The 25918-nt window shown below is 38.0% G+C and overlaps 2 protein-coding genes across 2 annotated transcripts; one reads left to right on the top strand and one right to left on the bottom strand.

The window, feature by feature from the left end:
* Nucleotides 1-751: 751 nt before the first annotated feature.
* On the bottom strand, nucleotides 752-2340 carry fjx1 (four-jointed box kinase 1). Its single transcript, XM_051683755.1, has one exon. The coding sequence runs from the start codon at nucleotides 2165-2167 to the stop codon at nucleotides 965-967; it is 1203 nt and encodes a 400-aa protein (XP_051539715.1). The 5' UTR covers nucleotides 2168-2340; the 3' UTR covers nucleotides 752-964.
* Nucleotides 2341-14248: 11908 nt separating this feature from the next.
* Nucleotides 14249-24525, top strand: pamr1a (peptidase domain containing associated with muscle regeneration 1a). Its single transcript, XM_051683052.1, has 11 exons — nucleotides 14249-14611; nucleotides 15653-15829; nucleotides 16142-16267; nucleotides 16356-16470; nucleotides 16602-16819; nucleotides 19295-19486; nucleotides 19763-19954; nucleotides 22043-22109; nucleotides 22206-22435; nucleotides 22641-23011; nucleotides 23468-24525. The coding sequence occupies exons 1-11, from the start codon at nucleotides 14479-14481 to the stop codon at nucleotides 24050-24052; spliced, it is 2406 nt and encodes an 801-aa protein (XP_051539012.1). The 5' UTR covers nucleotides 14249-14478; the 3' UTR covers nucleotides 24053-24525.
* Nucleotides 24526-25918: the final 1393 nt, after the last annotated feature.

A 25918-nucleotide genomic window follows, 5' to 3' on the forward strand; every position in this document is an offset into this window, starting at 1 on the left:
TTTGATGCGATTCAAAAGTCACGCTTTCACAGATGCGCGCTCTAAATTTCACTTTAATATTTAGTGACAGCCCTCCCTGCCTCCATCACGTCTGATTTATGGAATGAAGCTGCAACCAAATATAATTGGCAGATTTGATCATCTAAATTAAAATGTCAGATCTGCATTTCCTGTATACAAGTTAGAACTGGTTTTCTTTTCTTTGCTGATTTTATTCTGTCAATACAAAATTTGGCCAGTTATTAAACTAATAATGTATGACCATATTAATGTTTTGCAAGGAGGGTTAACCTCTTTTAACATCAATCATAGAGATTTTTAATGATACGATAACAAGATAAAACATTCTAAATACTTTTTTCAAGCATTTGGGGGCCTAAAGACATTAAAATATGATTTTCAATGAATCTGTTCTCTAGGGACATAATGACATTACGGCAAGACCTTCTTCTAAAGCTGCTTTAAAAAGATGTGTATTGTGAAAATCTCTATACAAATAAAAAGACTTAATTGATGATCCATCCTCAGCAAGGATAAAAAATTAATATTTTTCTGATATCAGGAAACATCACGTTATCAGCATTCTCAATAAGCAGCATTCCCACATCAATCTTTTAGATCTATTTATATTCAACCACTGCTATGAGAATAATCTCACAGCTGTCTACACCACAGAACAGCTGAAATATCAAATGGGCTACAGTGAAGTGGAAAGAAAATATTTATTTATTTATTTTTAAAGAAAGGTGAGCTTCATCTTGTTTTTGTTTTATTTATCGTTTTATTCTTACAAGCATATGGAAAGGGTTACAGCACAACACTTATGCTGTGACCTTATTAATTACATCTACTACACAGTATAAACTCACAGTGGAATGACACATACAGTAACAACAATACAGTATATATTCTTAAGTGAAGGTGTAGCATCTCCAACCGGAAGAATAGCCTGCAAATGAGACATCTACTTGATTTCTGTGCACTGATTGATATGTTTGTGAACCACAGCAATCCTGTTCTGCAATGTAAGCGCTTGCACTTCAGACAGAGACCCCAGCTCGCGTGCAAACGGCTCCCTTGCGCGGTACAGTTCAAACAGCTGTTTTGCACCATTCCCGGAGCGCTTCATCTCAGCTATGCGCCGGGCTGTACCTCTCCTAAACACACACGACGAACTCAGCAACGTTCTGTGATACCGTTCCCACAGATCAAGCACTCTGTATCCGTGAATAAGCCCTGCTTCGTTATCAATGAAGACCAAATGTCCGCTGGTAGTTTTGAGAAGATTATTAGTTGCCCTCTCCATTACTCGCGCGTCCCATTGGAGGCTGAAAATGTGACTTACAATTCGGTCAAAGTTGGCTGTTAAGTAATCAAATAAAATGAGATCAGTCCATTGGATCAGTTCTACTAGATATGGTATCGTCATGTTTGATATAATCTCAGGGGAGGGTTGCAGACCACGTCCTTGCTGTTTTCGTAAAGGTAATGGAATGAACACTTCAGAAACATTTGGGAGGAACTTCGTGAGAGATACTATTGCATTTGGAGACCATTCTAACGCCTCGATATTTTCGCTAACACTTGCCCATTGTTCACTGGAAATGTTCAATTTGGAGAGAGCCAGGGGCGGAAGATTGGAGATTCCAAGTAATTTGGCCAGATAATACGAGAGAGTTTCGCCCAGCACTTGATCCGCGTCGATGCCGTATCGCACACATGCTCTGCTGCCGTCAGCGAAAGTGGCGAGACGGTTGGTGGGTCTGCCGCACCCCGCTTCCAGTAAAACTACCCGTGCGTCCCGTACCTGCTCTCTCCACTTCCTCTCGTGCTCCTCGTCGAAAACGGTAGTCGAGAGACCGTCAAGCCATGCACTCCAAAACACTCGGTGCTCAATAACGTTATCCAGTTGTGCGTTTGAGGAGGGGACATCAAAACTTTTTTCATCGCGCAATTCTGCTTTCCTTGGTCGGTTGACGACATTTATTTGTTTATTTGCAACAGGGAATAAAACTCCTGGGGCTTTAAGAGGCTGCTCGGTGCCTAGTCGGATAACTACGGACCAAATATCCAACTTAACATGTCCTATCCAGGTAATTATTCCAAGCAACATACACAGTGACGCGCACTGTTTTACCGTAGCCGTCTTCATGATTTCAAAACGCATTTTAGTCTCTCGCTGCCATCGCCTTTCATTGATTTCTTGTCCTCTGTCGTTTAAGTATAATAATAATGAATAAACTGAAACGTACCCACATTTTCTTCTCCTATGTGATATCCCCTGCCTCTCCTCCAAAACACTGTCAATACAGCCACAATCGTGAGGATGCAAATCATGTGACCGAATCATGAGACTGAGTCGTTTCAATGAAATTTGGACGTTCAACTAAGACTAGAATGTTTAGACTTTTCTGGTAAATGCAAAGGAAACTGTTCAGATTTGATAAATGTTATAAGAGTCATTCCTGGAATTCGATAACATTTCAACTTAGAATTATATTATTGTTTTTAACAACATTTTATCAATTGTCTGAATCCTCCACATTACAGGCACATATCATATTATAACCTCCAACATATCATATTTTCCCACTTTAAGTATAAAAACCCTTTAAAATTTTTTTAATTGTTTTTTTTTTTTTTTTTTTTTTTTTGTCGATTTGTACACACTTTGTTCTCAGCAGTCAAGGACATAATGGAAGTGGTTTGAAAATGGTTCTACACAATATTGGTAATAAAATAAATATCTATGGACCGCTTATGGTCCACTTTAATGACTACAAATATAACATTTATAACAGTTTTCTCTATTTTTTTAATGCGATGAAGCTACAGATAAGCAAATTATGTGTCTATGGTCTCATTATTTTTGTTTAAAATTTTTTTACTTTTTTTTAACTAAAACCCAACTTTTTTTGTACTAGCCCTTAACATGCCAGGCTGTGCTCAGCAAAAAATAAATAAAATAACATACATTGGTTTTTAATTGTGTTTCCATTTTAATGATCCATTGTCACTCTTGTCTGAACCCTGTCACAACTCTCCTACCATTACACTACCCACTTATATTTACACCATGTTTCACTCAAGTAAATATAGAATTTGTAATGTATAATACAGTGCATCCGGAAAGTATTCATAGCGCTTCACTTTTTCCACATTTTGTTATGTTACAGCCTTATTCCAAAATGGATTAAATTCATTATTTTCCTCAATTCTACAAACAATACCCCATAATGACAATGTGAAAGAAGTTTGTTTGAAATCTTTGCAAATTTATTTAAAAAAAAAAAAAAAAAAAATAAATAAATCACATGTACATAAGTATTCACAGCCTTTGCTCAGTACTTTGTTGAAGCACCTTTGGCACCAATTACAGCCTCAAGTCTTTTTGAGTATGATGCTACAAGCTTGGCACACCTATTTTTGGGCAGTTTCTCCCATTCTTCTTTGCAGGACCTCTCAAGCTCCATCAGGTTGTATGGGGAGCGTCGGTGCACAGCCATTTTCAGATCTCTCCAGAGATGTTCAATCGGGTTCAAGTCTGGGCTCTGGCTGGGCCACTCAAGGACATTCACAGAGTTGTCCCGGAGCCACTCCTTTGTTAACTTGGCTGTGTGCTTAGGGTCGTTGTCCTGTTGGAAGATGAACCTTCACCCCAGTCTGAGGTCCAGAGCACTCTGGAGCAGGTTTTCATCAAGGATGTCTCTGTACATTGCTGCAGTCATCTTTCCCTCAATCCTGACTAGTCTCCCAGTTCCTGCCGTTGAAAAACATCCCCACAGCATGATGCTGCCACCACCCTGCTCCACTGTAGGGATGGTATTGGCCAGGTGATGAGCGGTGCCTGGTTTCCTCCAGACGCTTGCCATTCAGGCCAAAGAGTTCAATCTTTGTTTCTCATGGTCTGAGAGTCCTTCAGGTGCCTTTTGGCAAACTCCAGGCGGGCTGTCATGTACCTTTTACTGAGGAGAGGCTTCCGTCTGGCCACTCTACCATACAGGCCTGATTGGTGGAGTGCTGCAGAGATGGTTGTTCTTCTGGAAGGTTCTCCTCTCTCCACAGAGAAACACTGGAGCTCTGTCAGAGTGACCATCGGGTTCCTGGTCACCTCCCTGACTAAGGCTCTTCTTCCCCGATCGCTCAGTTTGGCCGGGCGGCCAGCTCTAGGAAGAGTCCTGGTGGTTCCAAACTTCTTCCATTTACAGATGATGGAGGCCACTGTGCTCATTGGGACCTTCAATGCTGCAGAAATTTTTCTGTACCCTTCCCCAGATCTGTGCCTCAATACAATCCTGTCTCGGAGGTCTACAGACAATTCCTTGGACTTCATGGCTTGGTTTGTGCTCTGACATGCACTGTTAACTGTGGGACCTTATATAGACAGGTGTGTGCCTTTCCAAATCATGTCCAATCAACTGAATTTACCACAGGTGGACTCCAATCAAGTTGTAGAAACATCTCAAGGATGATCAGTGGAAACAGGATGCACCAGTTTTGAGTGTCATGGCAAAGGCTGTGAATACTTATGTACATGTGATTTTTTCGTTTTTTTATTTTGAATAAATTTGCAAAGATTTCAAACAAACTTCTTTCATGTTGTCATTATGGGGTATTGTTTGTAGAATTTTGAGGAAAATAATGAATTTAATCCATTATGGAATAAGGCTGTAACATAACAAAATGTGGAAAAAGTGAAGCGCTGTGAATACTTTCCGGATGCACTGTATATTGACTATTCACTATTTTTGTTACAATAATCAGAAATGTAGTGAATAACTCATTCCCGTCACAAGTTGACAGTCGAGAAATGTGACCAGATTGTGTGGGACATTGATTTTGTATTAATTTTTTTATTTTTTTGCTCAGAATGGCTACGGTTCCTTGTGCGGTGTAGGACAGAAGACCACATAGCATGCATGAAATTAATAATTTTTCTATATATTTATGGATACCGTATTTAATGATGGAGAGAGTCAGCAGCTTCAAGTTCCTGGGTGTCCACATCACTGAGGAACTCGCATGGTCCATCCACACTGAAGTCGTTGTGAAGAAGGCTCATCAGCGCCTCTTCTTCCTGAGACAGCTGAGGAAGTTTGGAATGAACCGCCACATCCTCACACGGTTCTACACCTGCACTGTAGAGAGCATCCTGACTGGCTGCATCTCCGCCTGGTACGGCAATAGCACAGCCCACAACCGCAAAGCACTGCAAAGGGTGGTGCAAACTGCCAGACACATCATCGGAGGTGAGCTTCCCTCCCTCCAGGAAATATATACAAGGCGGTGTGTGAAAAAAGCTCGGAGGATCATCAGAGACTCCAGCCACCTGAGCCATGGGCTGTTCTCACTGCTACCATCAGGCAGGCGGTATCGCAGCATCAGGACCCGCGCCAGCCGACTCCATGATAGCTTCTTCCCCAAGCAATCAGACTTTTGAACTCTTGATCTCCCACGATCAAATACATCAGCACTGCACTTTATTACTCTTACTCTTGTATCTCACACCAGACTGTCATAAATTATATTATTATTATATTATATTCTCTCTTAGCAACTTACTATCAACCGACAGCCTGAATGTCAATACAGTACAATACAACCTACTGTACATTCTATATATACTACTATATATACTTTTTTTATTTTTATTGAATAATGTGTATCTATATTGTATGTATTGTATACTGTACAGTGTATGTTATTATTTGTATATTGTTGTGTGTAATTATGTGTATATTAGACTTTAAATTGTGCTGTGTTAATTTGATGTTATTGTAAATTGGTATATGTCTCATCACTCTCACGACTGCTATGTTGATCGGAACTGCACCCAAGAATTTCACACACCATTGCACTTGTATATGTGGCTGTGTGACAATAAAAGTGATTTGATTTTTGATTTGATTTGATTAATATCTTAATTTCATGTGGTAGGTTTGAGTTGTTAATGTTGACCATACCCATCTGACACTAATATACTCCACAATATGAATACAAATTATGGTATTTCTTACTTGTTTCTCTACCGTGGTGTTGAAGAAAGCTGAATGATGTCACTTCTGGTTAATAAAGTAATGAATTTTTATGGGCTAAAAAAGGCTGAGATGGGGTTGAGTTCCTACTTTATAGCCTGGGGGAATCATTTTTCTCTGCAAAGGGACACAAATAAATGTTTACATTAATGACAAAAATTAGAGTGCACATTTTATAAATTAGTAGTGAAGTGCCCCAGGGACATGACAATGCTTGGAATAAGAAAGGAAGAAGACATTCTTTTATGATAAAGATTATTTTGTTGCAATAATTCTTTTAATTCAGTATAATGGACATACATACATACAAACATCTTGTAAAAAACGTTTAACATTTCATTTTAGTGAACCACTGCTTTAAAAAGTCTGGGGGACTGAAATATTACAGAATCCCAAGAATGACACCTCAGATTAGCTGCATGGCGCGTTTTACCCTGACAGCTGACAAACAACATATTTTTTTCAGAGATAATATGTGCTGGTGTCACAAAAATTGGTTTGGTAGTATCTCAACAATACCAATAACCATTATAACAATATAACAATAATACAATTCTGTTTTGACTTGTTACTGCTTATTTTCATGCACTGCCAGACATGTGCCAGACTGCCAGACACTACTGGACAGCTCATGTTACCAAAATGTCTGGCATGGAGCATGAAAAATCTGCTGGTGTTGAGGCTAAATCCTACACAATCTGCAGGTGTTGAGGCGTTCACTTGAACGCACACACTGATTTTGTGAAGAAGTCATGGATATGTTGTGTTTTTTTGTTTTTTTTTGACACTAGATACTGGTGTGCAGGTCTAAAATCACTGCATCACTGTCTGCATTGACAAGCGTTTAAAGCCTGTGCCACGCTAGCCGGCTGATTTTTAGGTGTGAGCTTCATTTACATAATCACGGGCCAGCGGGAGGTCATTAATCACTTGAGTCTGGACTCCCTGCTGTGTTAATGGTTCTGTAACACCTGAGACTTTTGCTCTAGCGTCCACCAGAGGTCGCTAGGAGTTAAGTGACATTTAGTTTGAAGATTTGTGTTTACCTTCTTGTGTCTCTGTTCCTGGTTCCTGCCCTGAATGTTCCCAGCTGTATCTCATTTACATTGCTTGCCCCAGTGTATATAATGTCCTTGTGTTTGCTTAGTCTTTGTCAGTTGTTGTTCCTGTTTACCTTTATGGATGTAACGTTTGTTCTGTTCCCGAGTTTTAGTTTTGTTTTGTTTTGTTTCTGTTTTTTTTTTTTTTTTCATGTTTTGTATCTGGACCTGTTTTCTTATTCAATATAAGCTGCACTTAGATCCTGCTCTCTTGACTTCTTCCTGCAATCGTTACAGAACAACTGACCATCGCTATGGATCTAGCGGCTTTGCAACTGCTGTCTCTCAAACAGGGAGACTTAACCATCGAGCAGTGCACTGAGCATTTCTGCAGTCTAGCCCAGGATTTTAATTGGGGGAGATATTTGTTTCAAGGACATCTACCGTTTTAGACTCAATGAGCCGGTGAAGTCCTGCCTGCCTAGAGGCAAGTGTGAACTCTCTTCAGTAGAATTAATTGACTATGCTTTAAGGCTCACATTCTCCCCTTTTCCTGTGGGGACCCGGGGTAGAATAGGTCCCTAGCACCCCCTTGCTGATCGTAAGAGTCGACAAATGGGGCAACTTGTTCAGCCGTGAGTTGCGACCTGTGTCGGAAGAGATCCTGTTACTTGAGAAATGTGACATGCTGCGGCTGTCCCAACTCCAACACAGTACTTTAACGGGAGGTTGGAAGGACCCGATCCAACCAACCGGCTAGTCAAGACTTGCCCTGGGACAAGTTTGACAGCAGCATAGAACATCTTGTAGATTTTCAGAAGGCGTTGGCTGAGGGTCAATCAAGTAAAGCAAATACTTGATGCGCTTGCTTGAATATATCATTCCTATATCCTTGATGTATACCCGGTGGATATTCGCGGCTCTGTGCATCCCCTTGTTGGGCTCCGAGGTTGGTGTGGAATATAAACATATAAAAATGGCAATTAAACAAACCCCTAAAAAACAATTGTTGGACCAGGACTTGGATTGTTACTTAGGAAATGGCTACAGTTTTCTCTCTAAAAGTGATGCCTGGCAGAGGTTTATCCTTCTAGAATCTCTACTTCCCGATATGCCACTCTCTAAACTGTCTCCATTTGCTATCCATAAAGGCATTTCAGGAATAGCAGGGACAGTGAATGATGTCCAAAAACTAAGATCTGTCCAGATTCTAGTAGAATGTTCAAAAAAAGTTCAAGCTGAAAACTTACAACGCGCTAACATGCTCGCTGGTGTTGCCATGAAGACTTTCCACCATCCATCTCTAAATAATAGCAAAGGAGTAATCCGCACCAGAGAGCTAGAAGACATGGATGAAACTGAAATAACTGCAGAACTGATGTCACAAGATGTAATAAATTTGAAGAGGATTACAATCAAGAGAGGACTGCATTATCAAAACAGGAACTTACATCCTAACCTTCAAAAGACCTCATCCTCCGGAAAAGATTTAAATAGTATACTTAAGCGTCATTGTCGACATGTTTATACCTAACCCGCTCAGATATTTCAGTTGCCAGAAGTTTGGACATGGATCTGCTGGCTGCAAAAACAAAACACACTTGTTATATCTGTGGGGAAGAAAGACATGGAGAAGACTGTAAAAGACCATCAAAATGCAGCAACTGTGTAGGAGATCACCCAGCCTCATCAAAAGTCTGCCCTTCTTGGATCAAAGAGAAAGAAATTCAAAAGATGAAATTTACTAAGAAGGTGAACTATATGGAGGCTCGAAAACTAGTTGAGGGTTTCCCTTCCTTCAGCCTAGGGAAGACCTTTGCAACTGTTGTGAAACCACATCTACAAACCGTTGAGGTCCAAACAGATTTGACGTGGATAAATGACAAATCCCAATTTGAGGATACTCAAATGCCAACAAAAAGCAGAACTGTAAATAATGGAAGCCAGACTACACTCCATCAGACTCAGATAAATCAAAGTGAAGATTCATCAGCAGATAAAACCAATCTAACAATAAGAATCATAAGAAGTCAAACCCTCAAAAAGCAAAAATAAGTCAAAAAAGTAAAGATATGAAGTCTGTTACCTCAAAAGACATTGAAATGACAGAGGACATGCACTCTCATAGTCGTAGCCCCTCTCCAAAAGTTAGAAACAAGGGACATCCCCTTGTTCTACCTACCTGAAACTGGATAACCATATAATTCAGTGGAATTGCCATGGTCTCAAAGCCAATTTTGCTGAATTGCAGCATTTAGCTGCTGTTTTTAATCCTCTGGCTTTATGCCTCCAAGAGACCCATCTTACTTCAAACTGCAAAGTGTCTTTGAAACATTTTACATTTCTAAATGCTTATGGACCAAATATTCAATGTCCCTCTGGTGGCTCATCTATATTAATAAGAGATGAAATCATTATTAGTAGTATTGAAATAGATACTAACCTACAAGCAAAAGCAGTCCGCTTATCTCTGCACAAAACCATTACACTCTGCTCAATTTATATACCCCCTGAATTTACTGTAACACATTAAGAACAGTTACCCCCTCCATATATTCTCATGGGTGATTTCAACACTTATAATCCATTGTGGGGAGGAAAACATCTTGATTCTAAGGGTAAGAGGATAGAAAATCTCATTAGTAAAATGATTTATGTCTGTTAAATGATGGCTCAAATACGTATCTGCACCCGGGACATGGAACCTTTGATCCTGAACTATTGACTGATTTTTCATGGCATGTCTGGTACAATCTGTGTGGTAGTGACCACTTCCCCCGATTATAACCTCAACAGCAACAGATACACAACAAAGGCCTCAAAAATGGAAACTAAATAAAGCTAATTGTTATTCTTTCCATGCCCTTTACCATGAGAGACTTAACAAGAAAGCTGAGGACAAAGAGGATCCCATAAAGTGGTTCACTGATGCTCTAATTAAAATAGCTGATGAAACTATCCCAAAAACATCAACAAAACAACCAAAAAGACATCTTGGCATACACATCTCACACGATCTGTCATGGACCTGCCACATTAACACCCTGGTGAAGAAGGCCCATCAGCGTCTTTACCACCTCAGGCACTTAAAGGACTTTAAACTGCCCTCTATGGTGCTAAAAAAAACTTTTACACCTGCACCATTGAGAGCATCCTAACAGGAAACATCACAGCCTGGTTTGGAAACTGCACAAAACAAGGCAGACTGGCTCTACAAAGAGTGGTGCGATCAGCTGAGCGCATCACCCACATCAAACTCCCTGACCTGCACTCCATTTACAGCAAACAATGCTGGACCAAAACCAGGAAGATCATGAAAGACCTCAGCCATCCTAATAATGGACTCTTCTCTTTTTTGCGGTCAGGGAAATGCTTCTGCTCCCTGATGGCCAAAACAGAGAGAAAGAGAAGGAGCTTCTTTCCCCAGGCCATCCGTGTCCTGAACCAAGGACAACACCAGGACTAGTTTCACTATTCAACACTACGCATTTGAAGCAATATCACACTCTGCATTATCATCAGGGTTGGGGAGTAACGGAATACATGTAATGGTATTACATATTTAAAATACAAAATATAAGTAACTGTATTCCACTACAGTTACAATTTAAATCATTGGTAAATTAAAATACAGTTACATTCAAAAAGTATTTTGATTACTGAAGAGATTACTTTGCATTTTATTGACATTTGTTTCATTTAATATTTAGTCCTTTCAAATGGAAAACATTTATACATATAAATGATGCGATCCAAAGTGCATTTGAACAGCGGTGAAACACTTTCGTATGATGTGTTACATTCATACGAGCAGACAGAGAAGTAAGTTTGAAGTAAGTTTGGAGCAGAAGAAACAGAAATAAACCTTGTGTAAATTGTCAGCTTTATGCTAAGCTAAAATGCTATTTCTAGCCATTTTACATGCACATGTTACCAGGCACGATCATATTTTGTTTATCAAGAAAATTCACGTTGGATCATAATTTCATTCTTTCTAGTTAGACCTTTGATATTAGGGCAAAAATCATATTCTTGATATACATTTTTGTATTGTTTTCCTGTAAAAATATCTAAAAATCCTTAAAACAAGATCAGTTAGATTTAACTTGTTTTAGAAACAACACTGCATAAGATATTTAGGTTTTTCAGAGAATGTATTTTTAATGTGTATTTTGTCTTACAGTTCTGGCAGAGTTTTTATAGTCAAAACAAGTGAAAAAATCTACCAGTGCTGAAGAAGTAATCCAAAGTATTTAGAATATGTTACTGACTTTGAGTAATTTAACGTAATACGTTACAAATTACATTTTGCAGCATGTGTTCTGTAACCTGTAGTGGAATACATTTCAAAAGTAACCCTCCCAACCCTGATTATCATATTATTATATTATCATTATTATGCATCTACAACATCACCTCTTTAACATCAGCCTGTTGCAGGTCAGCATTACTGCACAATTGCACTTTACCTTGCACAATGTACATATTGCCAGTCAAACTGTTGCTGCTACCACCTCTACATCTGTCATTATGCACTATTTCATATTCATATGCATACTTTGTACAGACAGTATATATTTTTCTCCTATTTTATTGTGTATTTTATTGTGTTGAAAATTGTGTTTTTTAATTGTGTTTTTTACTTCTATTTCTACTCCTTATCTATATATGTAAATGTAACAGTGACACAGGTGGTATAATAAAGGAGCAAAGCTAAAAGTAACTACCGGTACACAGAGTGTGTTCCAAATTGGCACATTACCTAAGTGTTTATTCCATTGGTGTTCCGCCTTATTGGAAATGCATGTTTTAGAAAATACTGCCCAGAATGCCCATGAATATTTTAGAGAGAAGCCTTGTTCCCTTCAGACTGCCCTCAAGCACAAAGATGGTAAGTAGAATGCACCATCATCAGCTGGACATAGTGCTATTCATCAGCAAGGTTCTTCGATGGTACTATTTTGGCAGACAAAAACAACAAGAAGCAATAAGGTTTTCAATAAGTTATTACTGTACCCTCTGTCATACATTCTACAGTTGCACAAGTATATTCCATTTTAATGTAGACTGATTGGGAACTGGATAAACTGCGCATATATTATAAACAAATGAATAAATTCTGCTCCTGAACATAAGTAAAAGGTTTGTGATATTGCCAAAAATCATTGTGATCATTGTACCTTTAATTATTTGACCAACAGAAATGGCAAGTTACATTCAGGAGGAAATCATTATTTAAAAAAAAAAAAAAAAGGCTCTGTCCATTCTTTAGAGTTTTAATCATATTACAGATTCCAAATTGAAGTACAGAGTTAAACTCTCTTTTCACCCTGGGTTGCCATGTCTGTTTGACAAAGACAGCCCAGTGACCAATCAAACTAGCCTAAACCAGGCTAATGACCACCCACAAAAACAACAACAAAAACAGCACAAAACCAAAACTCAAAATATGCCACAGATTTTAGAGTCCTTATTATGCATTCTCACAGTTCCATGTAGACCTACTGCATAATGTCAGTAGCAGTATTAAATGCTTGCAAATTTAATAAATAAAATTTAATATTTGCAAATTAAAAACCGGCAAGTTCACAACCATTGACAAACCACTGAAAAAAAAAAAAAGATTTAGTCTTACAAATAGAGGTCTAAAACAAAGGTCAGGAGCAAATATAAAGTACTGTATTGTAATCATAACCACAGTTGGCCTGTCTGTTTACATAACACATTTTTATAACTCTAACTTGTTTTGACTTGCAGAAAATTGGCTGTTGGTTGGATGAAAATCCTTACATTCAAATCTAATCTGTGCGATATGCTAAACCCTTAAACTGCGGCACAAGAAATCAAACTGTGGCAATAGTGTGAGATCTATTAGTACATACTCGCATGCTGCTTGCCTGCTGTAGGGCAGGGTTTCGTTGTTTCTAACTATAATACTAATATAGAAAATTATTATATAGTAATTACAAAAGAATTTACAATAGTTGTAAAACTGCTTTAGACATAATGAGTCATAATGAGTAAGCAGTAAAACAGCTAAAGACTTTATGAAGACATAAATATCTTAGACTTTATTACAATAGGGAGATAATCATCAACCATGCAAAGCTCTAATGGTATATAATGATACTGTCTGTGCGCTGATTTTAGTGTTTGGAGAGAATGAAAAAACTTTGGGTAGAGTTTTATATGGAAAAATTAATACAGCTTGGTAGAGTAGGGGCACTGTCAGTGGAATGGGCAGTAACAGAATAAACTGAAAGAAAAAAAAGTTTGAAGTTTTTGCAGGGATCTGGTTTTGCAGTAAGATCTGGTTGTGAAAATTATTATGGAATCCTTTTTTAAATATAAATATTGATAAGTGAGGTCAACTATTGTTTATCAGCATGATCATTAAACAGCATTTTGCATTTGTTCCATGATTATTTAAACACATTTGTTAATCATCAGTCAAAATAGTTTTTTTTTTTTTTTTCATACAGAATGTGTGTACATGGCTCTTGGGTTTAGAGCATGGAAACTCTGTTCCCATGGTAATTCAAAACAAACAAGGAAATGTTTTCCTCTTTAGTCTGTCCTGCACAACCGTTCTACCAAACTGACAACTTGAAAATACATTCACTCAATTCTATCTCTGATGGCATCAAACTTAGCAAAACACAAAACATTATTCACATATCAGAATTGAAAGTTGTCAGGCTGAAAGTCTTTGTGTGAAGAATACGATCTTAAAAGATGAGGCAAGTGAAGAAACTGAGGGGGGAGGGGTTAGAGCAAGATCCCCATAGAGATATTGAGAATGTAAATGAAAGATTAGTAAATTTCAGTGTCATTTTTTAAGACATTGCTTTCTGTTTATACAGTTAAATCAGCCTGATCAATGAAATTATGGCTTTTACAATTTTTTTCAATAGGGCTTTAGTCTGCACATAAATTAAAACTTCAAAGATTCTTAGTTGCATTTAGAGTTGAAATTACTTTCAAGTTCTGTTTTTCTGTTTCAAGCTGTTACAACAACTTGTCTTGGATCTGTAGACAGGAAAAGTCCGAAGTAATTAAATAACTGTGTCTAATATAGACAAATCTGACATCAGTGGGAGGATGGGTTAAAGATTTCCCCTTGCTCTGTCTCAAAGTTCTTACAGTACGTCACACCAACAGTTCTGGAGAACACTGAGCAGTACAGCAGACTGTAAATTAAGTGAGACAATACAGAGAGAATAAGGAGAAAGACGCGAAAGAAACTGGCTGAGAGAAAGAGAGAGAGAGAGAGAGAGAGAGAGAGAGAGAGAGAGAGAGAGAGAGAGAGAGAGAGAGAGAGAAGACAGAGCGAGTGGGGGGCTCTAATCATTGGTCTCATGTTTCAATCGCTCATTTGACACAACAGAATTCTTGGCAGAAGAATGCTCTCTCCCGTAGGCCAACTGGCTGTGAGCGCAGGGATATGGATGTCCCCTAAGTGTGGATACCACTCCTGTTTGCTCCCTATCCTTCTTAATCTTCAGCTTTCCAGCACGGGGGCATCTTGGCCAAATGGTAAGAGCTTTGCAAGAACTGTTTATGACTGGAATATTTGCTTTCAAGGGCAATGATGGTGTTTCTCTAACACAAACACTCTCTCATAGAAGTGTACTGTGTAATTTAAATACCACAGACCCTGGAAAGTATGTTTATAAGACCACACATGTTTAGTTCTTTTAACACCTCTTAATGTTATTCTGCAGGTTACATCCAGCTATTTTAAAGTATGTTTAGCCCCAGAGAGAAGTGTTCTTTTCTGAGACTTGTTGAAAATAATGAATCTGTTTAAATATTCATGACAAGTTTCCTTGTGCTGCCTGGCAATTCTGAAAATGGAAATGTACGGATATACAGTATACAATGTGCATTGGTTTTAGAGGTAAAATTCATGATTCATTCCATGGTCATCTCTTGTAAACCTGGATACGTGTGCTTAAAGTGCATAAACAGCTCTTTCTACATGCCTTCATTCATACAAATGAGAAAAACAGACATTAGATAAGTGTGCCAGGAAATAACTACAGGAACCTGTCTGATACACTAAACTGAAGGACTGCAAGTAACAGAATCTTGCTCCCACAAAAAGTTAATCAGTGGAACAGGTTATAATTATGACACTTTTGCAGAATTATCACACATCTGTACATATGGTCACAGAAATGCTCTAGATGTGTGGTAAAAGAATGCAGACTATAAAGACAAGGTGGGTTAACAGATCTATGACTAGGACCTGCCATGACATGGTTGTGTACTTGAAGGTGGATGTGGTTGTCTAAACAGCATCTCATAAAATTTCAGAGTGCATTTTTTTTGTTCTTCACAATATTCCCTGACATTCCATCACATCAGCTTTCACTGACTGGTTGTGAAAATAATGACATTTTCCTGACCGTGAATGGTAAAATGCACTTATTCTGTGCTTGTAAAGTGACTTATTCTCACAATTAACACTTTATTCAAATAAAGCCCCATCCACTTAACATCAGTCGGTTCCTGAATTCTCGAAAGGCATGAAAAACATCATGTTGCTGCTGAGTTGTACTGCATTTTATTTAGCTTTCAGGGCACAGGTGGATAAGTGTCCAGGCCCACAGTGGAATGCAATGTGTCGTACCTGTTGTGAGTATGAGCAGATTGCGTGTAAGTGTCCATCTCAGGGAACGAAAGTGGGCTACGCTGTACCCTGCTGTCGAAATGTTCTGAATGAGTGTGACCCCTGCATCCTACACCAAGGTAAGAAGGAACACTCTATTACACGGTTCTCTAGAGGAACACAACTCTATTCCAAAAACGTTTAGAACTTCAGATTGCTTGCAAGTGTATTTATTGTTTAAATATTTACTTGAGCAGTAAATTTAACATTGTTTGATTTCATATAATACTAATATTGTACTGTGATATATACTGTATACATCTATAGGGTTGAATATTTTCTGACATATTTTGATTTTTATGCTTACGTTGTGCATTTGCAGTATGCTTTCCATACACTCTTTTCATAAACTAAAAAGTTTCCGAAAATGAAAGAGTTTGTAATCTGCTAAGGTTGCAGCATTTTTGATAACTGCAAGAGTTGCAACAATGGCACCTGGCAGGCCAAGGATGATTTCTACATCAGAGGCAGGTACTGCACGGCATGTCGTCAGGGGTGGTCTGGTGGAGACTGTCTCAGTGAGTCTTTCAGTCCTTTTCAAATTCCAAATCTGATTGTGTTTATGTATGAATAATTTTAGAAACACATTCTTTGTGCCAACTTTAGCATGTGGAGGGGTTATACAGAGAACACAAGGTCATGTGACATTAGACAGTTATCCAATCAATGCCAAGTGTGAATGGACACTACAAGTTAGCCAAAGTGCAATGATGGAACTCAGGTAACTGCTAAACATCTCATGGTTCAGTGAACCTTTCAATCCACATTAGAAATTGTTATTTAATTATGTGTGAAATGGTACACTTTTTCAGTATTCTCATTACAGGTTCTCAATGTTTCACACGTGTTTAGGTTCTCAATGCTTAGCCTGGAATCTGACCATAGTTGTCGATATGACTATGTAGAGGTGCGAGATGGGGACAGTCTGAAGTCACCTGTAATTGGCAGATACTGTGGGGATGAAAGCCCTTCACCAATCAGAAGCTCTGGAAACTCTCTGCATATTCGTTTCGTGTCAGACGGCTACAATAACTATGATGGGTTTTTTGCTACATTCCAGGAAGTCTCAGGTACAAAATCTAGCAATAGCTGGTTGTACAGATTATACATACAGTGGGGTTCAATGAAGCAACAGCACACGAACAAGAGTGCTATTTAGCAGCTGATCAACGCACGACTGTGAAAGTGATATTGCTTTCATACAACAGTTCAACAATTAAGTAAACATATTGAATAACTAATGTTTCAGGAAAACATTGCTAGTTTGTTTGTTCACCGCCAGTGAAATAGTTCCAGAAGAAACCACAGCATCAAGCACAGCTCTGCTCTTTGAATCAGTGTTTTTGAATTATTCTTTTAACTAAACAAATTGTTCTTGTTCAATTAGACCTTATTCAGAGTAGGGACATCTTTGATTTTTACAGGAATGAAAATGAGGCTGTGAGGGATAGACATCATCTCTTCAATGGCATACATCTTAAAGTATTTTTTAACATTTTAATTAAGTAGGATTATTTTAATTATTTTAATATTTCTTATTTTAAATTCATTTTAAGTCATCTTGAGGCCCCCTTGGAAGTGTGCTGAGGCCCCCTAGTGGGTCCCGGCCCCCTGGTTGAGAACCACTGATCTAGCAGCATTTAGAGAACATGCCATCAGAGATTAAGCAGGAGAACTGCAGCAGTGTCATCAAAATTGGCAAAAGCAGCGGTAGCAAAATAACAACTGAACACTGCTTTGCTTATGAAGCTAAATATTGTATTTGACTTGAATGATGCACATCAACTACTACGCTCTCAGCTTCCTGCTTCCCATATATGGGTTGTCCCGTGAACGTGCAAAATGACTGACAGGCAGAATGTGAGATTAAACAAATAATCTGACCGTGGCTAGTGACTCGATGTCTTTTTGTTTGCTATTTAATAATTTCAATATTTCTTATTGATGTTATGTCATAAATAGTTTTTTTTTTTTTTCTAAACCTTTTTTTTTTATTTTGTATTTTTTTCAGGTTTAAGTCTCTTTTGGATCCCACTGTATCCATATTAACACCCAAAATACATTTCCATAGAAATATTTTTGTAATTTATTCAAATGCAATAATTTGGAAATGCTATTTGTGCCTTGGATCAAACCATGCAGCTCTTTTCTCGTTTCCTAAATAGAGGCACATGTTTTCTCATGCAAAAAAATAAATAAACAAACAAATAAATAATAATACTGTTTTTAAGATCAACATGTATCAGTTTCATAACAAAATTTCATCAAATTAAATTGTGTAATGTTAAACAAAATCAAATGAATACAACTTATTTTTAAGTTTAGTTTTTATTTGATTTAGTAGTAATAATAATATAATAGTAAAACAGAATAATAATAATAATAAAGATCTATTCAATTTGATGGAATTTAGTTATGAAATACACACACACACACACACACACACACACACACACACACACACACACGCTGGTGGCCAAAAGTTTGGAGTAATGCACAGATTTTGCTGTTTCGGAAGGAAATTGGTACTTTAATTCACCAAAGTGGCATTCAACTGATCACAAAGTATAGTCAGGACATTACTGATTACTGAAAGCCATTACTGAAAAAAAGAAAACAGCACCATCACTATTTGAAAAAGTCATTTTTTATCAAATCTAGACAGGCCCCATTTCCAGCAGCTATCACTCCAACACCTTATCCTTGAGTAATCATGCTAAATTGCTAATTTGGTACTAGAAAATCACTTGCCATTATATCAAACACAGTTGAAAGCTATTTGGTTGAAAAAAGAAACAGCTTTCTCTAGAAACTCGTCAGTCAATCATTGTTTTGAGGAATGAAGGCTATACAATGCTTGAAACTGACAACAAAACTGAAGATTTCATACAAAGGTGTACACTACAATCTTCAAACTGGCTCTAACAAGGACAGAAAGAGATGTGGAAGGCCCAGATGTACAACTAAACAAGAGGATAAGCACATTAGAGTCTCTAGTTTGAGAAATAGACGCCTCACATGTCCTCAGCTGACAGCTTCATTGAATTGTACCCGCTCAACACCAGTTTCATGTACAACAGTAAAGAGAAGACTCAGGGGTGCAGGCCTTATGGGAAGAATTGCAAAAAAATTAATAAATAAAGCCACTTTTCAAAAAAAAAAAAAGAAAAAAAGAAAGAATGAAAGAAAAGAAAAAAAAGGAGTGGGCAAAGAAACACAGACATTGGACAACAGATAATTGGAGAAGAGTGTTATGGATCTTAACCCCATTGAGCTTTTGTGGGATCAGTTACACTGTAAGTGCGTGAGAAGTGCCCGACAAGACAGCCACATCTATGGAAAATGCTACAGGAAGCATGGGGTGAAATGTCACCTGAGTGCAGAAAACCTTTCCGGATTAGGTTACCTTTTATTCTTGTTGCTGATTGACCTTCATGGGCTTACACTTTTAGAGAGATTACTTTGAAGTCCATCTCAGAAAAATGGTCATGGTTTATTTTGAATGCTTAAATATTGCATAATAATATTTTACTGCTTTTAACAAGGACAAGCAAAACCTCTCTGTGCAACCCCTAATAAGCCTTCAAATGGAGACCTATTCCTGCGGTACAAGGAAGGAGACATCATCAGATCAGTGCAGTATCTTTGCTATAAACCCTACAAGCTCAAGGGAGCATCTCAGCGGGAATGCTTACCCAATGGCACTTGGAATGGAACTGCTCCTGTATGCATAAAAGGTACGCTGACTCTGTCCCACAACCTTATGCTGTTATGTGGATTGCTTTTGGCATAACACCCTATACTGACAAGTATGAGTCAGATGTGCTGATATGCCTGGTAGTCACACTTTGAATTGTAATCACAAAATATCAGCTATTTTTGAGGTCATTCAGACTTTAAAATGTATCATGATATAAATACTTTAAATGTATGCAATTCTCTAAAAACTTCTGACCTGATTTGTTAGTACCTATACTACAGTACTGCCATTTGAAACTCTGGTTTGATTACAGAAATTATCATTAAAGACTGTCCAAGTCCACCACAACTCCACAATGGATACTCCATAGAGGTTGCAGGCTCTGATGGCAAAATCAAATATGTGGAATTTTTCTGCAACAATTCCTACATTCTCAGCGGGGACTCCAAAAGAACATGCCAGAAGAATGGGACCTGGAGTGGCAGTCAGCCCCTGTGTATCAGAGGTACCATCCTTTCCTCACACAGTCACTAGTGACAGTAACATGTTTTATCATAAATCTGCCTTAAATATCATTTTGGTAGTTTTAAGAGATGTTATGCAAAACTCCAACCTTTGTGGATGTAAAATATACAGTACCTTGATGGATATCAGAAGCAGCATTCTTGTTATTTGAAATGTAAACAAAATCAGCTGTAACATAGTTGAATGTGAAAGTAACATAGTTGAGAATCCTGGTTATTTCACAAAATACAACAACACCATTTACATAGGAAGATATCTGTTTTAACTTACAAAGGAACAATATCTGATTAATTTTGTAAAATCAATTAAATTGAATCCCTAATCATCATGATTCACATGCATGCACGCACACACAAGCACGAGGGAACACACACCCTCAGTGTCCTCTGACACACACAGGCTTAAATTTGGACAAAAATTGATCTATGGAAAATAATTTACAGTATGTGGACACAGTAGGGTCAAGTCAACTATGTTACCCAAGCATTGGGCCTAGACAGTAACTTAGTTGATATGTAGCTCAGTTGAGAGTTGCCACATTTTGACTCATAATTTCAATGGTAGGCCTTGCCTGGCCATCCACATGTCATTTTCTTGATCAGGTTAAAATCAAATTTGAATATATATTTAACTTAAAATTAAAAAAATATTGCAAACCATAACTATGTACCCAACATAGTATCACGTTCAATGTGTTTTTGTTCATGTTTTGTGTTTCATGTCATGTGATTTCCTGTTCTTTGGTTATGCGTTTCATGTTATGTGATTTTCTGTTTTATAGTCATGTTTTTCCTGGTCATGTGATTTCCTGTTTCCCTGCATGTTCATGTGTCTTGTTTTCATTGGTTCATTGTTCACTCATTATCAGTCTTGTCTTTTCGTTGGTTTTAGTTTATTAGTCTTTTTATCTTGTTTATAGTTCTGTCTGTTCATTGGTTGTCTTGTTACCCTTGTCCATGTATTTATACCCTCATGTTTGCCATGGTCCTTGGTCAGGTATTGTTAATGTTATCGCTGGTTGGTTGTCAAGTCAAGTCAAGTCAAGTCAAGTTCATGTTTCTGTTTCTGTTCACGGTTTTTGGTTTTCACGTTTATGAATAAACTGCACTTGGGTCCTTCACATAATCATCGTCTTCGTCTGCCTGTCATTGCCAGCCGACGTTACACATAGTTGACGGTCAATTAATATTCTCCTTGACAATATGCTATTGTAGTTAAAATATTGAAGAAAAAAAAAGTTCACTAACCATGTATTCAAAATGTCGGCCATAGAGGAAAATGACATTACATAATGCTGGTCACATGGTTTTGGGATACACCATTTTTTTGTTGCAGGGGAGTTTGGTTAGTAACATAGCTGATGGAACTTTTGTGGACATGAGTAAAATAAGATATTTTCTTTATTAAATTGTCAAACTCAATCTAAAAATGACTATTTTTCTGAAGTGTTTAGAATTTAAAAATAAATAAAGTATTGATAATGTTGACATAAAAATTCTTTATTCATTATTTTGAACTTAAGACCCACTCACTTCAAAAACAGACAATGCATAAATCCCACATAGGAAATGAATGAATGAGACGATAAAACTGATTTGTCAAATAAAATCTATAAATCAGCCACAATGCAGAACACACAGCAATGAATAGGTGATACTATAACACATCCAGAGTGCGGAACGCACATGCTCGTACACACACACACACACACACACACACACACACACACACACACACACACACACACACACGTTGTTGCGGCTATCCTTATGAGGATTCTCCATAGACATAATGATTTTTATACTGTACGAACTATAGATTCTATCCCCTAAACCTAACCCTACCCCTAAACCTAACCCTCACAAAAAACATTCTGCATTTTTACATTTTCAATGAAACATCGTTTAGTATGTTTTTTAAGTGATTTGAATTATGGGGACACTAGATATGACCTCATAAACCACATTTATAGCATAATACCCTTGTAATTACCAGTTTGTAACCTAAAAAATGTCCTTGTAAACCACTATCACACTGTGAATATGAACACTTCTTGTCTCTTTTACAGCCTGTAGAGAACCTAAAGTTTCAAAACTGGTGCGGCAGAAGGTTTTAAAATTCCAACCTCCTTCCAGGTAGACATTTTTAAATTCTTTATGGCAGTGTGATATTAAACTAGTGTAACTGTTTTAAAGAATTCTGTGTGCTGATGTTATCCCTTTGTTTGTTAGGAAAAGCCCAGTCCACAAGCTATACTCTGCATCCAGACAGGGTGGGACAGAAGCAGTCTCGCTTGACAGAGATTTGCCTGTTGTCACAGATTTGCCACAAACCTTCCATCATCTGTATACCAGCATAGAATATGAGTGTATCTCAACGCTTTACAAGCATTCGGGAAGTGCACGTCGCACGTGTTTGAAGACTGGCAAATGGAGTGGTCGTCATTTTTCTTGTTTACCAGGTGAGGGCAGCACTAACACATTTACAGAACAGCAACACAATTTCCTATTCACTAACATTTTTGAAATACTAATAACCAAAACTTTTTAAAAATAAATTTAATACATTTGACCAAAGCTGGCTTTCACTCTACAAAAAAAAAAAAAAAAAAAAAAAAAAGAATCTGATATAACTCACTTTGGAAATCACTCTGTTGTTTGTTCCAGTATGTGGTAAATTGCCACCAGCCAGTCTTCAAAATTTAACAGAAATTTACTGGCCATGGCATGCTGCCATTTATACCCGTCTCCACCACATTAGTCCTCTTATGGGAAGGACGAAAAGACGGGGGGACACATTTGCCATAGATGAGGATGAGGAGGGAGTGAAAGAGGAGGAGGAGCAGGTAAAAGAGGGCCAGAGGTGGCAGCTCGTCTGCAGTGGGGCTCTGGTGAACCAGCTCTGGGTCGTGGTGGCTGCACATTGTGTGGCGGAGCCTGGAGGGTCTGAACCCCTCAGTGGAGATGATCTAAATGTAGTGATGGGAAAACATTACCTCAGTGACCTCAGAGAGAACAAGAGACTACAGCACATACAGGTAAGAGCTTTCAGATTACGCTCTCATCCTGGATGAAAGCAATCAGGCTTGTATTTCCTGCAGAAAATACTAACGGTGCAAGCACACTCAGTGACTAATTCAATTCTAACATGGACACTTGCACACATTTAGTTAAATTATCAAATTATTTGAGGTTTGAGAGTAATTATCTTTGCATTGAATTGCATGTCATATTTCAGTTTGCAACAATTAATAACCTCTGACATTAAGAGTGTGCAGCCTTTTTTACAAATCCAACAGCATGAGTTCTAGGAAAGCCCAAGGCCAAACTGAGGATACTGCAGACTAAATATACGCTTAAAAACTAAGAACATTCTTATCTATAAGCTATGATTAGGCTTTGCCGAGGTAGCCTGTTGGATTATTTACTTCTGAACTCACCAAGGCTCTTTCAGTTCTGGTCTTACACCTACTGTATCGTCTGTTTCCACACAGATTTCTCAGATCTTATTACATCCACACTATGATCCACATCTCTTGGACTCCGACCTTGCCTTACTAAAATTGGCGGACAAAGCTCGAATCAGTGAATATGTGTCACCTGTTTGCCTGCCACATATGCAGGGTGGGGAGGTCACTGCAAAGCAGGCTTTCCTCACTGGCTGGCCCATAACAGGTCAACACAGGTTAGCAGCTCACACAGATTCTGAGGAACCTCAGACTGGGCTGGTAGAATTAGCTGATGTGGTAAAGTGTGAAAGGCAATACAGCAAACAAGGGGTCCCAATGAGTCTGACTGATAACATGCTGTGTGGTCGGCAACATCCACTCAGCCCGTCAATGATCTGCCCCTCCCAGACTGGAGGGATCATCCTTGTACCCTCCACTGATACCCAACTGACTGCAGGGCTACAGATTTTGTACCCAACTGGAGCGGAAAACACTGATTCTAATCATGCTTGGGAACTACTGGGGCTGGTGAGTTTTGGCTATGATCTCCAGGGCTGTAATCCAGATTTGTTCTCCATTTACACACGGGTGGCCAACTTTAAAAACTGGATTGAAAAGAACATTACATAGAGCTCTATATCAAATAGAGATTTTCTGTACAGTGTTTTTCAATGTTCCACATATTATAAAGAGTGGAGATGAGATTTGTTGCAATTGGCCTTTGATATTTTAAATTACTTTGAACTGATTTATGACTTGGCAATATGATGCAAAAATGATTTTATCAAATGTACAGAACAGTGATGAAAGAAAGTGTGAAACTTGTGATTTCACAACTAGTTTATGCCATTGTGTGAGGATTTGTTTGTGCATGGTAAAATGAAGAGTAAGCATTTTATGTGAATTCAGTCTCTGGGTTTGCAGGCCTTAGCTTGTCTTTGGTCTCAAGCCCGCTTTTCAAAACCCAGTACTCATACTTTTTACACAACCAATATACTTACACTTGTTTTAATTGCAGCCCTTGCCTAAAACTAAAACTGGAACAATGTATTTGTCAAAACAGTGTGGCATTCAGTGTTTTTATTAAACAATTTAACTTTTGATTATTTATTATTATTATTATTTGTCATTTTAGCAAATGCTTTTCTATTACAGGTGTTTTTACAATCATGATTTTTGCTACATGTTCACATGTGAACATCACAGTGTTGCTTCTGAATGTTGCAGTACTAAATTGGCACCATTTTGCCAAGTTACTGACATGCACCATCTCCCATCAGACATTTTTGCATTGGTTCAAGTGTGTTTACTTTCTCCTGTAGTGCAACTGGAAGCATGTTGCGTCAACCCGGGGTGTGTCCACAGGGTGTGTCTCAGTGTCGTAAATCACTATATCGTGAACACGAATTCGGACACTAGCTAGGGTGTTGTTCCACTGATGACTCAATTACCCTCGACACGATTAAAATGTTGCACTTTAAATGCAGCTGGTGTTAATCGGCAACATTGCTGTAAGGTTTTGTTGTAGATATTAAAACATACAGTGTTATTATGAAAGATAAATTACATAAATCAAAAACAAATATACAAAGGAGTGTATTTTTAATCTTTTTATTAAAAAGATTATTTCCATTTCATGAACATTTATGGATGACAGCTAATTCTCTTTTAAGAAAAATAAGGCTTTGACATGTTATATTTGCACTTGCACATGTCATCTATCGACTCGAGAAATGTTTAGACATCCACATGGCAAAGTTTCCGATAAGGAAACATAGTGAGCAACAATGCTCCCTGGTTTTTATGGTGCTTTCTGGGATTCTTTTAGCGAGCAAATGTATCAGTGCACTGTCTGGAACGATTTTGTGATTGGGACAGCTATATAAATGGATGACTTGCTGACGAGTGATCTGACTACTGAGTTAGGAAGCTGATTGAGGCACACCCTCAGGTTCTCACCCCACGTTAAAACCAGGAAGTAATCGCGTTCGCATAATCAATGACGAGAGAGATTCGGTGGTTCCATTTTACCAATAAGGATATATTTTTACTCCACTGATAGTTAGGGTTGGGGTTTGGGGGTAAAGTTTATAAAATATGCATTCGTCTTCACTGTATAACATACTTTACAACTAAAAATAACTCGCTTTAGAACTTGCTTTTGGACCCCCTCTGTGGATATTCCACACAGACACTGGAGTTCATATGTGCCAATATGTTCAAAAACACTTCCTGCTTTGGCCAGTTTGGGCAGTGCTTTGAATATCGGAAAGCACTGACCAAGTTTACCTCAAGAAAAGTCATGAGGCGCCGTATTGGGTGTAAATAAAACTTCACTTACGCAAACATATTTGAAACACTTGCATACACATATGCAAATAACTCAGATGAGCATGTATACTATGGAATGCTCTAACAAATGCATATGAAATGCTTGCACTCAGCACTGTGAAATGCAGATTGATAAAAGTATACATTACACTCACGTATACATAC

The sequence above is a fragment of the Myxocyprinus asiaticus genome, chromosome 1 (assembly GCF_019703515.2).
Source record: "Myxocyprinus asiaticus isolate MX2 ecotype Aquarium Trade chromosome 1, UBuf_Myxa_2, whole genome shotgun sequence".
In the NCBI taxonomy this organism is placed as follows: Eukaryota; Metazoa; Chordata; class Actinopteri; order Cypriniformes; family Catostomidae; genus Myxocyprinus; species Myxocyprinus asiaticus.

What these genes read in the sequence shown, in the direction of transcription:
- fjx1 (XM_051683755.1), bottom strand. Translation starts at nt 2,167, where the DNA reads ATGCGTTTTGAAATCATGAAGACGGCTACGGTAAAACAGTGCGCGTCA.
- pamr1a (XM_051683052.1), top strand. Translation starts at nt 14,479, where the DNA reads ATGCTCTCTCCCGTAGGCCAACTGGCTGTGAGCGCAGGGATATGGATG. An exon ending in CCCCTGCATCCTACACCAAG is followed by an intron (nt 15,830 to 16,141) that starts GTAAGAAGGAAC and finishes TAATCTGCTAAG; the next exon opens with GTTGCAGCATTTTTGATAAC. An exon ending in GTCTGGTGGAGACTGTCTCA is followed by an intron (nt 16,268 to 16,355) that starts GTGAGTCTTTCA and finishes TGCCAACTTTAG; the next exon opens with CATGTGGAGGGGTTATACAG.